Source organism: Lithobates pipiens, unplaced genomic scaffold (genome assembly GCF_037356315.1).
Source record: "Lithobates pipiens isolate NorthernLeopardFrog02 unplaced genomic scaffold, aLitPip1_a1.2 Scaffold_1, whole genome shotgun sequence".
Classification (NCBI taxonomy): domain Eukaryota; kingdom Metazoa; phylum Chordata; class Amphibia; order Anura; family Ranidae; genus Lithobates; species Lithobates pipiens.
Window position 1 is genome coordinate 133,948,011 of NW_027507685.1, and position 17,905 is coordinate 133,965,915.

Here is a 17,905-nt window from a genome sequence, read left to right on the forward strand (position 1 = left end):
GGTGCCTTGGCGGGGCTCTGTGGCTTACGCATGCATTTGCAAATGTGTGCAGACTAAACCCCTGCTTTTAATGCATACTGTTAGAGAGGTTATTTGGTTGTCTGTGGGCTGGTGGTAAGTAAAGCTTGTTTTTTTCCTCGGTTTATCCTTGGGTTTGTTTGTACTGGCCAATGAGGTTCTAGTCTAAAGGTCACTTGTACTGACCAATTGGGCTCTAGCCTAAATATCACCAGCACTGGTCAATGGGGTCCTAGCCCAAATATCACCTGTACCAGCCTTAATATCACCTGTACTGGCCAATGAGGTCCTAGCCCAAATATCACCTGTACCAGCCTAAATATCACCTGTACTGGCCAATGGGGTTCTAGCCTTAATATCACCTGTACTGGCCAATGGGGTCCTAGCCTAAATATCACCTGTACTGGCCAATGGAGTGCTAGCTTAAATATCACAGGAAGAATCAGACAATTGGACTAAACATTCCAGGAACAAAGATAATTTGGTGGAGTACCTGAGTTGGCTGGCACACATGAGCCATCGGCGGCCTCCACGTATCCTTGCATACAGTGACCGCATTCGGAAGAGTCCTTAGGACAGGGATCTCTCTTATTCAAGACGCAGTTTATACTTTTACATTTCGGAGTGTCTGAAAAACAAAAAACAGCATCTTAATAAATTGCTGCATCAACTTCTATAGATTATACAGTATATATCAATAATGAAGAGCAACACCAGCCAAGGAAGACTTGTTTTGACTAGAGTAAGACAGGGTGTGACCCCTCCCCCCCATCGGGTCTTTACTGCCATCTGGGCCCCAGTGGGGAAATTCTGTCCCATACCTGACACAGCCATGGCAGGCTAAACTCAAATCCAAAAGTAAAAGCCCTGCCCTTTTCAGGAAAAAAAAAAGTCCTTGCCATCAAAAGTATTTAAGGGAAAGACCAATCAATACCTGCTCCTGTTCTGTATACAGTGAGATTGGCCTTACCATGTGCTGAAATACTGTAAAACAAAGGCAACATGGGAGGTTAGCATTGATAGAAAAGTAGTCTTTAACACGTTAAATAATCCAGTTCAAGAAGCCATATTCCATGCAACAGGTCGCCTGTGTTCTCACTGCAAACTATTACAGGACCGCGGGGGGGGGGTGTTGTGTTTTGGGAGCGCTAAATACAGCACTCCCAGCCCGCCCCAAATATGCTGCTTCCGGGACTTTTCGGAACACCCTGCAATCACACTGGAATGAATGGGAGGTGGTTTTCAAGCGCTTAGCAGAGGCTATTTCCAGCGATAAAGCACCTGAAAACCACCCCAAAAGGGGTGGTGAAAGGGGTCTTACAGAGCAGGACTGACAGTCTTGCGTTGTATGTGATGATGTCACAGTTAGCAGAACTGGCCAGAATGCTGATGAGAAGAGGCTGCGGGGGAATGGTCGCATTAAAAGATGCACCTGCAAGAGTGGGTGATTGTATGTGCTTTTTACCGGTACCCTAGGCAAGAATGAATTTTTAAACCTTGCATTACTGGGAGAGCACCATGGCAAGAGTATTTATTTTCTATAGGCACTTATATAGTGCTGTTTTTTTTTTTTTTACATTTCCAGCTTTAAAAAGTGTTTGGGGTTTTTTTTTCATATCGGTCTGGGGTTTAGTGTTCAGATTAGGTTTGTGTGACTCCAGAAGAAAGTAAACCTTGAATATAATCAAAATGTCCACCACCAAAGGACGTGAGGGCAACTCTAAGGAGCTCAGAAAGAGATCTGAGATTTTACCTATATACATTACTGCATCACAGAGAATCTGCTCTGGACACCATCTTCCCACCCACGCATGCGACAGTATGGTGTTCTGTGCAGAGACAAGGGGTGATCCAATAAAAGAGTCTGTTACACAACAAGCATCTGTCTTGTGTCTCCTGGAGATGGGGAACTCTCAGCGGCAAAGCCTCATCTTTCAGTGCCAGGCGAAAGAGCTGAGAGTTATTGGCAGCTGGTGATACTCAGAGGCCTTTAACTCTTTGGTGGGATACCTAGAGAGTGGCATCTGAAACCAGCAAGGTTAGGGCCTGTGCCTATAGTCTTTCTTCACGTCAGAACTGCTTCTCTCCATGTGGAAGTCAATGGAAACAAAAAAGTAATTGAAAGGGTAACTCCACTTTCATGAAAAAAATATAGAAAATAAGCTTATTCAATTGCTACCAGGGTGGATAAAAATCAATGATTTTTTTTACAAAAATTCAATCTATTTATTTAAATCAGATTTTTTTTAAATCAAATTTATTTTAATAAAATGCTGGCCGGTAGTTATGCAAAATCGCTATTAGAAGGTAATGGGTGCAATACTAGTTACTGAGGCCAAGGGTGTACCTACTTTGTCCGTAGTACACCATTACATCTATTGAGATGGTCATTGGATAAAATTATTGAAAAGACAAAATTTTATTGCGTTTTATTCAAGCACATCACCTTGATCGGTAGGTAATGTTTTAAATATAGAGCCATTAGTCTGAAAGCAAACAGCTTCTGCTATTGCTCTCTTTTTAGAGAAGCTATAATTGGCTTTGACACCAGTGATATGGGTACATCCTGTATAAAATGTTTATCTGTAAAGCAAAGGTTTTATATTACTGGTCCATTGACAACTGCCACTCCATAGAGGGCAATAGAGGGTCTGACCGGACCCTCCTAAAAAACTGATCGGTCCTCCCGTGTGAAAGGGGACAAAGGTCAAGTCACTGGCCAGCTGAGTGGCAGTCATGTTAGGTCTATAAGTAAATTGTGAACTTCCTCTTATCCACAGTCATTCTCAAACTTTTTAACATGGAGGATCCTTAAAAATTCCTTTCTGGTCTCAGGGAAACCCTACCAATAATTACTATACCTACAGCACACAGTACATTGAGATAGTCACTGGGAAGAATGTTCCTTCCACTTGTGGTCGTTAGGAAGAGTTCCCCATTAGAGATAGCTAAAAAGATCATGGTTGTCAGTGGTTACTCATGTGGGAGTCAGAAACTGCTAACAACCTATGGAGGAACCCTGAGGTTCTCTGGAACCCCAGTTGAGAAAGGCTGGTCTACACCCTTTGTTCCACTACCTAGTCAATGCTTCCCGGTTATGTCCATAGGACTACTCTCGTGCTGCTCCTTCCTCCGAACACCATTTTACACGCCATCAGACACTCACCAAATTTCCACACCTTTACAAGCGCCATGAAAACCGATCTTTATAGAAAGACATACGATATCTATATTCCAGCATAGGGTTTTCTTTAGCTACTTTCTACAACACAAGTTCTACAGCAAATCTCCCATTCCTGCGTTGTCTATGCCTTCTGTTAGGAGATTGACAAAAGCTTTCTCCTTACTATGGTTTCATGTTTTACCACCTATGTATCCTCACTTTGTACAGCACTGCAGATGATCCCCCAAAAAAATGAATAATAGACGCTGAGCGCAGGAGCTTATGATAGAGACAAAACATCTAAACAGAATTCTAAGAGAAGTCTAATTGTTCAGTATTATTTATGCTCTTGACTCTGATGGAAACAATTACAGGAGTCGGGCACCGCGCTCCATCACGGCAAATGAGAACTCTCTCCAGACATCTCATTAGCAGGTTAGTAAGATTAGCCAGGCCCAGGTCTTTCCATGTGCCGAAATGATTGCTATGAGAGGCTTATTACCAGTCATGTTCCTTGTAAACAAGACAGACATGTGACGCTGGATTAACGTTCAACACCAGAGACCAAGCAAACTGAAGGACCCAGCTGTCTAAAGCCCCATACACACTATTCGATTTTCTGCAGATTTTTGTCTTCAGATTTACCAAAACCATGTAGTGCAAGGGCCTGTCTGATTGTATACAGATTGAAACTCTTAAGGTTTGACCCCATAATATGTGGTTTTGGAAAATATGAAGACAAAAATCTGCAGAAAATGTAATTGTGTGTATGGGGCTTAAGTGACCAGCTTCATCTCTGATATTTAGAGAATCTCTCAAAATTCATTGGCTGCCACTGACTTTCTGCTGGAAATGCTAGTGACCTGGCAGTCAAATGATCCTTCAGCTTCAATACGTGAGTCATTGATCTGGAACATGTAAGCAGGTAAGGCCCATTTACACCAGTGGGTACCTGTTTAATGCATTTGCATGCATTTGTAGGGGCAGTGCATTGCGTTGTTACAACACATAGCATTAATTACAAAAAATACATTTCATTCAACTCTGTGCACCACAATACTTGATATGTTGTGACACGTGTTGCGCTGTGTAAAAATGCAGACATGCTTTATTTATAGGCAATACACTTTAACGTAGTGTTAGGATATGAACAGGAAATAAAATTGTTTTCTATGCGTCCTTGCATTGAGCCTGTGTTAATCAATTTAGGTCAATGCTGCAACAAGCATAATGTAAGGCTGGCCATAGACGGTTTGAATTCAAACCATGTATGGGCAGGCTGAATGTACCAAGTTGATTGATCAATCAACTTGAGTACAACCAGCCTGTTGAATTTTACATGCGATTAGCGATAGCGGCTGTACCAGCCGCTATCAATAATAAGTGTCTTCTCCCAGTGGGGACAGCTCCCCTCCCTCCTGTTGGGAGAAGACAATGGCTCACGGTAGGGATTCCCTTATCAACATTGTCTATGTTGATGGGGGAATTGCGCAAATTCACTCTGTGTATGGCTTGTTTAAAATGAGCCCTAAGAGGTGTTGTAGCGAGGTTTTCCTTATCTGCATAATTGTTCTGGGTTAGTGATTAAAGCAGGCAACAGATGGTTAAATTCCTCCAAATCGCTTGATTCCTCGATTAACACAGTAAGTGCTGATGGGGAAATACCTCCGGTGGAGCGATTGTGCGCTCCTGTCAGTGGGGGCGGCAGGGGAAGCCCTCCTTGCCAGAAGAACACAGTGATTACACCTAGTGGCTATAGTCACTAAAAATAATCGTATAAAAAAAAGAAAATCTCACATGCTGGTTGTACCCAAGTCAATCAATGGATCCATTTGGGTATGGGTACAATCAGCCTACCCATACATGGTTTGAATCTTGGCTGGTTCCTGCTGAACAGCATGAATCTCAAGCTGGCCATACATGGATCAAAATTTGTCTAGTTCTTGTACCAATGTCTGTTTATTTTTATTCAATGGTGATAAATAAAAACTTACCTGTTAAAAAAAAAAAATTTGTCTAGTTCAGCAGGGCCTTGCCAAATTTAATCCCATGTATGGGCAGGCAGGAACATTGATTAGTATGTTCTGATGGTGGGGAAGGCTCCCCGTTGTCAGAGCCCAATGGTACAGTGGGAGCGTTTCCCCCATCCACATCAAATGTGTGGATGGGGAATTGGGTCTTTTTTTTTTTTTTATTCAAGCCGCTGGTTGAATTAAAATAATAAAAAAAAAAAGGATCAATATATAGCCAGCCTTAGTAAACTAAAGAAAAAGATTTGACTGGTTGTTATGAATGGCACCATGTTTGCCATCCAGGTTTTATATATCCACCAAGATATATTATCTGCGTCTAGAAAAAAAAAAAGAAGGTGATAAACGTTCTTGCGCTAAGGCCGCGTACACACGGGCGGATTGTCTGGCCAACTAAGTTCGTCAGACAATCCGACAGACAGTCCGTTCAAAATTTGCATGAACGGACTTGACCACACACGATGAGCAGACAGTCCGCTGAAAGCGTGCGTGATGACGTGTACAGCACGTACGACGGGACTAGAAAAACGACGTCCAATACACTGCAATGCAACCTTCGGCCGTGTAAATCCTTTCTGAGCATGCGCCATACTTAGTCCGTCCAACTTGCCTACACACGAGCGGACTGTCCGCTGAAACCAAGTTTGGACGGACAAAACCAAGTTTGAACGGACTGTCTTACGGAAATTCCGTAAGACTTTGTTCGTCAGATTGTCCGCTGAAAAAGTCCGCTGAAGCCCACACACGAGCGGATTGTCCGCTGAAACACGGTTCAGCGGACTAAGTTGGACAGACAATCCGCCGGTGTGTACGCGGCCTAATACTTATAACAAAGGGTTCTCAGTACCAAGAACAAGATTATTCCAAAAATAATATATATCCGTTATATTAAAAGACCCCTAATGCTTAACCTTCCTCTACATGAACACTAAAGCAAGGTTCACACCCATGCAGGTTGCGGTTGATACTTTCTGGTGCATTTTGTGTATTTTCATATGCATTTTTGACATGTTCTTAAAGTGTTTTCTGTTTTTTTTTTTTTTTTTAAGAGGAAGAGTCTTGTCATGCCGGGGAGAAAAAAGCAAAAATGCATTAAAAATGCAGCGCTTGCCGTGTTAGAAGCTCTGTCAGGTTTGTCTTGCTATACAGGGTCTCATTGAAGAAATTAACAATGGGGACACTGTCAACAACAACAGTAAGTTGATGGCGGTTCAGTCTTACCCTAAATAACGAATGCCAATTAATGCCTCTCCTATTGCACAGGCAGCTTGTCTAGTCCTGGGAACTATGATTTTAGGACATGCAACACCAGGATTGTGAAGCCACTTGTGGAACCTGTTAGGATGGCAAAAAACTTGCTACAGCCGGGGATCTCATTTGGTGTTTATGACACCCAAAAAATGCAGTCGACCTGGAGCATGTGACCATACAGGATGCTACAAAGCTGGGCTCTCCTCCGACTTTAGGACCACTTCCAGGTGCTGGATGAAGGGTTCGGCTGTGAGGGACATGTTCCCTTTAATGATAGATGCGGAGCTCAGGAAAAGAAGTGCATCTAAAACACACACAATCATGTATGCCTGCATTCAGCTTTCATTGCTGCAAACAACAAAGGACGAAGGGGAGGCAGAGAGAGCGCACGCAGTCTGGCGACCTTCAGAACATCCTTTCACGTGGCTTCGCTCGGGAACACGTGAAGAAAGACACGTGTACCAGTCACCGGGGAGAAGATGGGGAATGACAAAAAAACTGCCATATGGAGAGTGTCTCCTTAGACGATTCCTTGTTTATTAAAAGTATCTTTATCTAGAATTCTGCATTGTCCATGGAAACCAGATTCCAGCTGGCCTTTATTCCCTATGGCACACTAGAAAACGAATAAGAACCCAACCAGCTGGACAAAATGCCTCGATCAATGGAAGTCTGAAAATGTATGGAAAAATCAGAACATACAGTCTTCCCGCAAACCTAAGCCATGTACACACGGTCGGAGATTCCGACGGAATGTGTCCTATCGGACCATTTTGTCGGATATTCCGACTGTGTGTGGTCTGCATCGGACTGTTTCCGTCGGAATATCCGACGGACCAAGTTTTCCAACTTGCCAGTAAAATTTTCCGACAAAATGCTCCTATCGGACATACTCCGATCATGTGTAGCCTACTCCGTCGGACAAAGTGCCACGCATGCTCAGATCAAATTCCTAGACCAAAGCTATTGGCTACTAGCCTGAACATAGTCCCGTCTAACGAAATAATGTCATCACGTTATGTACAATCGGATTTTCCGACAACTTAGTCCGACCGTGTGCATGCAACATCACTTCCAGACCTCTTCCGGAATTAATCCGTCGTAATTACGGATTTGGTAGTCGGAATCTCCGACCGTGTGTACAAGGGCTAAGAGTGCACAAACGAATTGCCGATATCTCTGGATGGAAATCAACCAAGGATATTATAACAGTAACATCCTGCGCTGCTCAGTTTGAATCTGTCCCGGGTGTTTTTCAGGGACTTTTAATTCAATAATCAACTTTAGCGCCCCAACTTGGTGGCACGTATGATCACTGTAAACATCATACAGTGCCAGTCTTGTTTCATAATGCCTGTTTAGACTCTTAAAGCAAAGATTGTAAAATATTACAAAATTACTTCCTGCTACACGGGGAAAACTATTACAGCTATGTCTATGGAGCACAGCATCTATAAATGGTGCATTTCGGGGGACATACTCATGAGGAAGGGGTTACGTCCCCCAAAAGGGGTCAGCCTACCAACCTTTAGACCTGTGGTTGGATGACATTGCCCCAATAGATTTGTAATTGATCACGCCTGCTCTATTTCATGTTTTGGGTGTATGTTTTTGACCTTTGGTTTTAATAAAAAGTGGTGTTGGTAATGCGCTAGGCGTTTGCACCCTCTTGTGTTTGTCTTTACAGCAATTCTGCTGAGATTTTCCAGTCTAAGGAGGGCTGCATTGACAAAGCATTACAACTTGTGATACCTTCCGGATGCATTACTGTCTGAGTGCTGGAGAGATTGAGTTCTTTTGTGGTAGTGTTGAATTTCATCTGCTTAACGTAGATGGTGTAAAGGAGCCCTTAACGCACATGTGTCAAACACAAGGCTTGCGGGCCGAATCCAGCCAGCCAGGCCATTTCATATGACCCTCACACCCAAGGCTTTATTCAGCTGGAAGGTGGCAGAACTCGCTCCCTACTGTCACTTTTGTAAACAGAAAAGCCTTCTGTGTTTACAAGGACAGCTTTCCTCTTGGCGACTCTCACAGATTCGTGCCTGCCCTGCACTCACGGTGCCAACAAGGGAGATGCAGGTGTAATTTGGGATGGGGGACTTCATATGTTAAGCTGCACTCTGTGCGTAGCACACCCCTGAATTCTGCGCTCTGTACTTAGCACACCTCTGAACTCTGCGCTCTATACATAGCACACCCCTAAACACTGCACTCTGTAGGTAACGTAATCCTGAACTCTGCATGTAGCACACCCCTGAACACTGCATTCTGAATGTAGCACATCCCCGAAAACTACAATCTGTACATAACGCACCCCTGAACTCTGCACTCTGTACATAGCGCACCCCTGAACTACGCACATAACGCACTCCTAGTAAAGATGTTATTGCACCTTTAAGATCCTCCTGATGTTAGTAAAATGTGGCCACACCTACCATTAGATGTTAGTCAGGGAGCATGGTTGAGCTCCTGAACCTATTCTCTGAGAAAATAAAAAAAGCCCTGGATACATTTATTTAGTCTTACAGATACAACCTGCCCTTTGAGGACAACCATAATGCTGATGCAACCCTTGATGAAACAGAGTGCAAAAGCCTTCCTGATAGAGTACAAATTGATTGGATAGATTATGCAGGCCCTCATATTACACACAGTAGTCTGAGAATGACTGGACAGGCAAATTGTAACGTGCATGGTGTCTCTAATGGACTAACTAATGTCTACCTCAATTTTCCCTATACACACGATCAGAAATTCTGCCAGCAAAAGTCGGATGTGAGCTTTTGGTCAGAAATTCTGACTGTGTGTATGCTCCATCGGACTTTTGCTGGCAGAATTCCAGCCAGCAAAAGATTGAGAGCAGGTTTTCTATTTTTTGGTCGGAAAAAGTTTGGATGGGAAATTCCGATCGTCTGTACAAATTTCCGACGTGCAAAATTCCTACGCATGCTCGGAAACAATTCGATGCATGCTCGGAAGCATTAAACTTAATTTTCGTGTTGTACGTCACCGCGTTCTTGGCGGTCAAACGTTCATAGAACTTTTGTGTGACCGTGTGTATGCAAGTCAAGCTTGAGCGGAATTCCGTTGGAAAAACCATCCAAGTTTTTTCTGACTGAAAATCCGCTCGTGTGTACGGGGCATTAGAGTGTGTGATGTATGTATGTCTTAGGGGATTGCGCCTCCCACTCACTATTTCACCCACCCCCTTCTAAATAAGTTATACTAAATAATACGTATATTCACTAAATGATCACTGTGGCCCCATAATATCCAAAATGTATACACAAAACATTAATTTATATTTGCAAAAATAGCGTCGTCCTTGTGCAATGTTTAATTCGACCACTCCAACTGTGCCGTTTTAATCACCATTCATCTTCTAATCAAAAATCCACTTGTGTCAACTAAAATAACCACATCTGTGCCACCGTCACCAAACAGAATGGCTACTCACCAGATGTCACCAACCAGTAAGCCTTCGGTTCATTCAACGGATAACCAATCCACAGTGCACGCCTCCCGTTAGCAATTCCTCAATGTCCGTATATTCATACAAAATTAAATAGAACCAATATAGTGTAAAACCGTTTCAACTTTAATGAGAAATCAATAAAAACATATTGTACTCACATTTCAATGTGTCTATTGGCCAACACCAAGCCTTTCCAGCAATGAGAAAACCGCGTTTCGCATTTGAGCGTCGTCAGGAAACTCAAATGCGAAACGCGTAGGAGTTGTGGGAGACATACTGTCCTTGAATACAAGCCAGGAACAGGTCGGTCCAGTGGAAGGAGACCATCACCACCTGCGGAACATCATTGGCTTGCCCGGTTTTAAAACGGTTTTCTCATTGCTGGAAAGGCTTGGTGTTGGCCAATAGACACATTGAAATGTGAGTGCAATATGTTTTTATTGATTTCTCATTAAAGTTGAAACGATTTTACACTATATTGGTTCTATTTAATTTTGTATGAATATACGGACATTGAGGAATTGCTAACGGAAGGAGTGCACTGTGGATTGGTTATCCGTTGAATGAACCGACGGCTTACTGGTGGGTGACATCTGGTGAGTGGCCATTCCGCTTGGTGACGGTGGCACAGATCTGGTTATTTTAGTTGACACAAGTGGATTTTTGATTAGAAGATGAATGGTGATTAAGACGGCACAGTTGGAGTGGTCGAATTAAACATTGCATTAGAGTGTGTGCCTACAGCAACAGAAGGGAGCATTGGATTGTCTGTGCTTCTGCAGCAGAGACTGATGTGATTTATGTATTAAATGATATATTGTAAATAATAATACATAACTATAATCATAGATTTAAATTTCAAGAGCAAATTAGCAGTGGAAGGTGTGATTAATGCACATTTGAACACCAGGAGGCACCCTTGTCTTATGTACATCAGCCTAGGCACTTGTATATACCTTGTTTATACCTCTCAGTATCATGAGGGATCAATGAAACCATGACAACCTTTAAGGCTTCTGTGTGTTGCTATGCGGGAACCTCAGACAGCATTAATCTACTGACGTGTATGGGGAGGGGAGGAGGTCATTTTATGGGACCGGTTATTTTATACACAGTTGCATGTTAACCCTTTGCTAACTGATCCCTGCCTTACATTACAACTCACCAGAGGAGGTCACCAGCCCCAAAACTTAAATTAGAAGATCAATTCTGAGGATCAGAGAAAATGGCTGGATTAAGAAAAATACTATGATCCCTGTGTAATAGACCAATTAACATGCCACACACACCATTATATGGAATAATGTTACTTAGTTGAAAGATCTGATTAGGCAGATCAGAGATAAACTTTGTTAGTTTGTATTTTTCTGCATGTTTTTTTTTTTTCCTTAGACGTCTAGGTGATTTGTCCATGTTCAAGTGACATTGGGATGTTCATGCAGAAAAACATCCCATATATACATCTCAAAAATAAATTCCCTTTTGGTCTAACAAATACTTTAAAAACATTACTAGTTTCTGATGGCAGAGAATAAGCAATGTAGATCACCAACTAGAACCAATTAGGAATGTCTCAATTAAAGAAGAGCTATCACCAGAACACACAATCATGGTTGAATTCCCCAGGGAACCAATAACATGTAGCACATGGTCCAGTTTTGATCTGTACAGCCATTGTGTATTGTAAACCAATTTGTATTTCCATCTATGCTGGCTGTAGCTGCATCCCAGGCTGCAGTCCAATTTGTGTATGTTCCCATGGGGCACTATAGCCACAGCAACCTCTCTCGGTAAAAATTTGTTTTGTGCAGTGTGTCAACTTACCCTGCTAGTGGTGACCGCTCATTCACAATAGTAAAGGATCATTCAGTGCTGTGGGGCTGTATGATCCATCTGCCGGCTGCTTAAACATACATGGCACCGGCAGAGAGATCACACAGCCCCTCTGTGATAAATGATCCCGTCTAGTGCTTGTGTTGTACACCGAGCTGACCCCCACCCCCTGCTGTGGCAAATGGTAAAGTTTGTCTCCATTGTGTGCCAGCGCTGTCAATCAGCCCTAGTTATCTGTCTCCTTGATAGCAGCGTAGTCGGACAGCACTGGGGAGAAGGGAGGGGGGGGAGCTGTCACTCCTTTAGCTCAGTAACGGGCCACAGAAACAGACCAAGGGCTTCTTTACTTGATCCCCTGGGGAACACAATATACAATTTGGCAGAGACTTTTGGAGTTAGATCAGCTTTTATTTTCCTTTAATTGAACCTTTCGAGGGCTAAAATTATTATTATTTCTTTTATTTATTTATTTTAGCTGTTCAAGTAAAAAGGACAGCGTAGAGGGCACATATAATACATACCATCTGTACATGAATCATAGACATCTTGGCTCATCATGACACACATCATGACACACATCATGACGTGATGATCAAAGAAAGTGATGGTACTCCCAGAATTTGAATACCATCTAGAGGACAGAATACAGTGTGCAATTTCCTAGTACTGCAGTAAGACACCTCAGGCCTCATATACCAATATGTCTGAGGGTAACCACCAATCAGATTCTTCCTTCCATACTCTTATGGCAGTATGTGAAAATGAAAGCCAGAATATTAATGGCTTCCATCAATATAATGAACAGATTAAAATCGAGTAAGAAAGGTTAGAGCTTCTCCAGATTTTTGTCGGCGTCTCCATTTCCCCCCTGTGGATATTCTCCTCACTTCCTGTCCCAGGATTGGAATCTCAGAGTCACATGAAGCCACGAGAAATCTCCCTATTTGAGACAGATAGTTCAATAAATCTTTTTTGGAAGGATTAGAGCCTAGGTGAAGTTATTATTGCAGTCTGCTTCTATTTCCTGTTACAGTGACAGCTGCTCCCCATTTTATCTCCTGGTGTCACAGAGATAGGAAGTGAGAGGTAATCTTCCCAATGGGGCACATTAAGCATTAGAAACCTAACATAATTTCTAACTGTTTCCCACACAATGTCCCTTTCTTTACAGCAAGTTATTTTTAAAGTGGAAATTCACACCCCCATTTTATGGGGCCAGCTTTAGTGAAAAGGAAAGATCACAGACAATGGCTGCAGAGCCTGGCCGCTGATGTCATCTATAGGCTTACTATGGGGCAGTTGTCTATAGACGCTCTTTCATTGTTGTAATTTAGATCCTGGCTTCCCCTTCTAGTAAGAGATTGGCTGGGAATGTTATGCTGCAGAGATTACTAACTACTTCAGATTAAGTAATTACAGGAAGCGATCATTTTGATCAATGCCCACATCATTCACGCATGAAAATGAATGACAGGTCCACTTTACTAAGATCCATACAGTGTGGTCACCCCCAGGACAGCTCAGAGACATTTGGTGTGAAAGCAGTAGTCTCACCTTGTACAGGTGTTCCTGCAATGTTTGCGCAGGGCGGTCTGAGTCTCTCGTCTTTGTTTAGCTGACGTGGCTGCTAGCCTTCCAAAGCATGTGTGCAGGTTCCACTGTGTATCTATACTCGGATCATTTTCACCATCACCCTCCGGTGAAGAATACTGTCAAAATTGAACTCAAGGGATGATATATTATGTATACCTACATTGGGCCAGCATATGTGACAACTGATTGGCCACTGTGGAAGCTGTAAATCACTGTGGTAACCCAACCTACTACATTGATGGGAACGATCTGCCAAGTGCCATGCAGAGTGACTGCCCTTCTGTACAGTAACCACAGAGAGGCGCTCCCCTCTGCATTGCCGCCATTCAGAGAATGCCTTGTATTTTTCTCAATGAATGTAAAGCATTCTCTGACTGAATGAGGTGGAGAGAAGGGGTGATGGTGTTGCCATCTACCCCCCCCCCCCCCCCAACCATTGTAATTACAAGTGACAGTCTTGTTGTCTCCAGTTAGACCCACTGGTTTCCTAAATCTCTTGGCATGCCAGTAGTGAGATCTCTGCGCTGGACTTCCTATGTCAGAACACCTATATGGGTTTCTAAAGTGGCATTTACCTTTTCACAAAAAATGAAAAAGGTGAACACCCTACACACACTTACCTCTGCGTGCGATTAGTGGTCATCGCCCACACAACTGGTGCGGCAATACGGGGATTTAAAAGCTTTGCTCTTCTTTCCATTCTTTGCTTAGGGCTTCAAGGATAGGTTGGAGCTATTTTGATTGGTCACATGCTCGCTCGTGACCACTTTGACCAATCAGAAGCTCTCTTTTCTATTCCAGAAGCCATAAGAAACAAATGGGAATAAGAGGTAGGTAGGTGCAGTGGAGACTGGGGGCTGGGAGGATGTAGGGTATCTGTTCATCTTTTAATTTTTTTTGTGAAAAGGTGAACTTACTCTTTAAAGTCATTCTAATGCCTAAACATTTTTTTACCTTTATGCATTCCTTGCTCTAAGGTAAAAAATGTTTAGGCATCAGCATCCACCTTACCCGGCCCCTTCCTTTTACTTACCTGAGCCCTCATTCATTTCAGCACTGTGCATGTCTGCAGCTCTTCTCTCCCCTCACTTCCATGTCTCCCTGGCTTTGCGGGAGCCATTCCCAGATAGCAAGCAATTAAGCTACAAGTTTTAAAATGACTTGCTAAGCTATTGCTAGACCTGCCAGGCTACACAAGTTTGTTGCACAATTTCAGCAAGTCTGCATTGCATGACTCCAGATCAACTTTCTTTGCAAACATTCTGCAAGTTCTGGTTCATTTATGTTGTGCAATAGTCATTACACCACAGGGGTCACTGTGACTTGTTGAGCTCTTGCTGTAGACTCAGCACTGAAACTTTGCTGTTGCCAGAGACTTGCCATGTGAATCTGCTACAAATTGGAAAAGTGTCAACTAGAACATGTTCTTTAAGTGCTCTGTAAGTGTATAACCTGGCAGTGAAAATATGCAGTAAGTTAACAAGACTTACAGATCAACACTGCCACAAATGTGTGGCAAGTTATCCTTGCCATCTCGGTTGGCTCCTGTTGCTGTCAATCAAAGCCAGTGACAAGGGAGCGGGGGGGGGGGGGGGGTGGCCGAGTACCGCTGTCTGTGTCAATGGACGCAGCAGCAGCAGGGCCCGTGTGCGAGCATGCACGAGTGCCCCCATGGAAAGTGGCTTCCTTTGGGGGCACTGGACAGAAACACAGGAAGCCGCTTTCCATGGGGGCACTGAACAGAGGAGCCAGGAGCACTGGCGGGGGACCCGAGAAGAGGAGGTTCATGGCCATTCCATTGCACATAGCAGTTAAAGCGGGAGTCTGCCGGGACTCCGCATTTTTTATTTTATTTTTTAAAGCCAGCAGCTACAAATACTGCAGCTACTGACTTTTAAAATAGTGACACTTACCTGTCCAGCGTGCCCGCGATGTCGGCACCCGAAGCCGATCTCTAGATCGTCTCTCGGGTCCTGCCGCCACCATCTTGGGTATGGGAATCAGGAAATGGAGCCTTTCGGCTTCATTTCCCGGTTCCCTACTGCGCATGCGCGAGTCGCGCTGCGCAATAAGGACGGTCCCCGCTGCCTCTGGGATCTGTGTGTTTCCCAGCAGGCAGCGGGGCACTTGCGGAAAGGGGCGGGCACTTGCGGAAAGGGGCGTAATCTATGCCCCTTTCCGCAGAGAGCTATCCCGGAAGTGGGTGCAGATAGCTGTACTGTACAGGTACCTGCACCCCCCTCCCCCCTGAAAGGTGCCAATTGTGGCGCCGGAGGGGGGGGGGGTTCCGATGAGCGGAAGGTCCACTTTAGGGTGGACCTCCGCTTTAAGTATAGACTTTTTTTTTTTTTTACCTTTACAATCTCTTTAAGTTTTAAATTATAGTGAATGCAGCAGGAAGAGTGGGAACACCCTAATGTTTATATGTGTAATCCCCGCACCACCAGAAAATAGACTGAAATAAATATATTGTGATGTGACCAAATACAGTGAAAAGATTTCTGCAAATCTAAAAAGTGTTCACAATGCATGTAGTAACAACTGAAATTAATGGAGATATGTGCAGTTCCTCAATAGTCACAATGTGATAAAAAATAAAGACCAATAATATGTGATTCAAAAGCAAATGTCCAAATATCTGTGAATGAATAAATCAAGCAATAATAAAGTGAAATTGCTAACTCAATAAACCGAATCCAAAACAATAGTCCAGGTGTCAGTGAATGAAAAAAGTCCTTGTTAATAAAACTTCCATCCACAAAATAAATCCTGTGCCTTCACACAACTGCTCAATGCTCACAGAACTCTCACCTCTATGTAGTGAATAAATGGCCTTGTGTGGTGACGGTATCCAACTTCCAGGCTCCAAACTACAGACTCTATACCGGGAATGATCAGCTTTCTAGGACACATGCAGGAAATAAGGAAATCCAATCTCAAGACTGTTTTCTAAATACATCAACCCAAGGCTCCGGTTCACATAAGAAATAAAATAAAGTTGCCTCCCATGGTGACGTACATTAAAACAAGTGATAATTTATTCAAGACGAGTGGATGCTTACATCAAAAGACATTTAAAAAGCGCAGTAAGGTAAAACAACAGCATTAGACGCTAATCACATCACTTCCGGTCCACGATATCCCCGACCATGCCCTACGCGTTGCGTCACGGGACTTCATCAGGGGGCTGATTAACACCCGAAGGTTGCCAGGAACAGCCAAACCTTGAGGGTGGACAAGAACTGATTACGGAACCATGTCTGGAGTCACCTTGAGGTTGCAGACCTACAACTAAATTAAAATAAGTATTCTCCACAAATCGCTGTTATTTGGTAAACCCTTCAGATAGTATTTGGTCTTGTTTATGGTTGTAGACTGCAATTTGGCAAAGAAAAAATGTTCCTAAGATTCTAGAACAGGATTCAGAAAAATTGTATTCTTGGCCAGAAAGCGATAAGAGATGGCTACACGCCACAATTTATTTGAGTGGAAAAGAACATGCTCTCCGGCCGTTTATAAAACTGATTATCTTTATCTGTCACCACACAATAGGCATTTACTTTTCTTGGATCCTGGATCACACGGCTTTCACATCCGTTTCCCACTATCTGGGGTTACCACTTGCCCAGTATTATACTGGCTTGGCTAGCAGCGGGGTAGTGGCCTGATAAAAATGTCTGCACTCTCTTTAGGCTTCATGTGCACAGCCCTGCAGGGTACAGAACATGTGTTACCACTCTCCTGGCACCCGCAGCTGCCACGTACAGCTGAATTTGAGATAAATTAGAAGAAGTGGCCATACTGGTTATGTGCGTCCACAGGGACGTATGCTCCAAGTGCACAACATCTGCGTTCAAAGCATACGTCCATGTGTGTGCCAGTGTGCAGAACATGTGTAGCCTCATCTGAATGGGTGGCTGTATGTAAGCTATTACATGGGATCTGCACACTGTACACTATGGCCTTGTGCATGAAGCCTTGTTACTATACACTGGGTATATCGCAACGTGCCGGAAATCAGATCCATATAAAAAAGCTACAGGACTACAAAACACGGCATTTGTTTGCCATGTGCAGGAGGCCTATGCTGAGAAGGAAGTAGTGAAGGCAGATCAATGGTAGAGTTGCATAGGGACATTCCAGAGCTCCTGTAAAATGCTGGATCATGTGATATCAGATTGCCTAACCAAGTGCAGGACACACATAGGAAGCAGTCTCTGTACTACGCCATGCCAAGGAAATTTCTCTTTACTGGCGCCCTCTGAATAAATGTGAGTTTTATTCCTGGGCAGTAAAGGGGGAATGGAGGAGACCAGCACTCAATTATGGATGGGACTACAGTGACCCCTGTTCCTATTCTTCTGTTGGCCGATACAAACTGGACTTGTTGCCAAAGTTATTCTAAAAACACGTTAATAGTCCTGCAGAGATGAATAAATTATAATAGAACTGCTGAAATATTTAACTTTCCCCCAAGAAAACACTGTTTCATTCTCCCTCCAGTGCTGCCATGAGGCCAAAAGTATTTAGTTATTTAAT

General features: G+C 43.4%; 1 protein-coding gene across 1 annotated transcript in view; it reads right to left on the reverse strand.

Moving 5' to 3' along the window:
- NPDC1 (neural proliferation, differentiation and control 1) overlaps positions 1-17,905 on the reverse strand; it is a 159,621-nt gene that overhangs the window by 51,894 nt on the left and 89,822 nt on the right. The window contains exon 2 of the mRNA XM_077477172.1: positions 512-646. Within this exon, the coding sequence (XP_077333298.1) occupies positions 512-646 (135 nt within the window). The remainder of the gene's footprint in view (positions 1-511; positions 647-17,905) is intronic.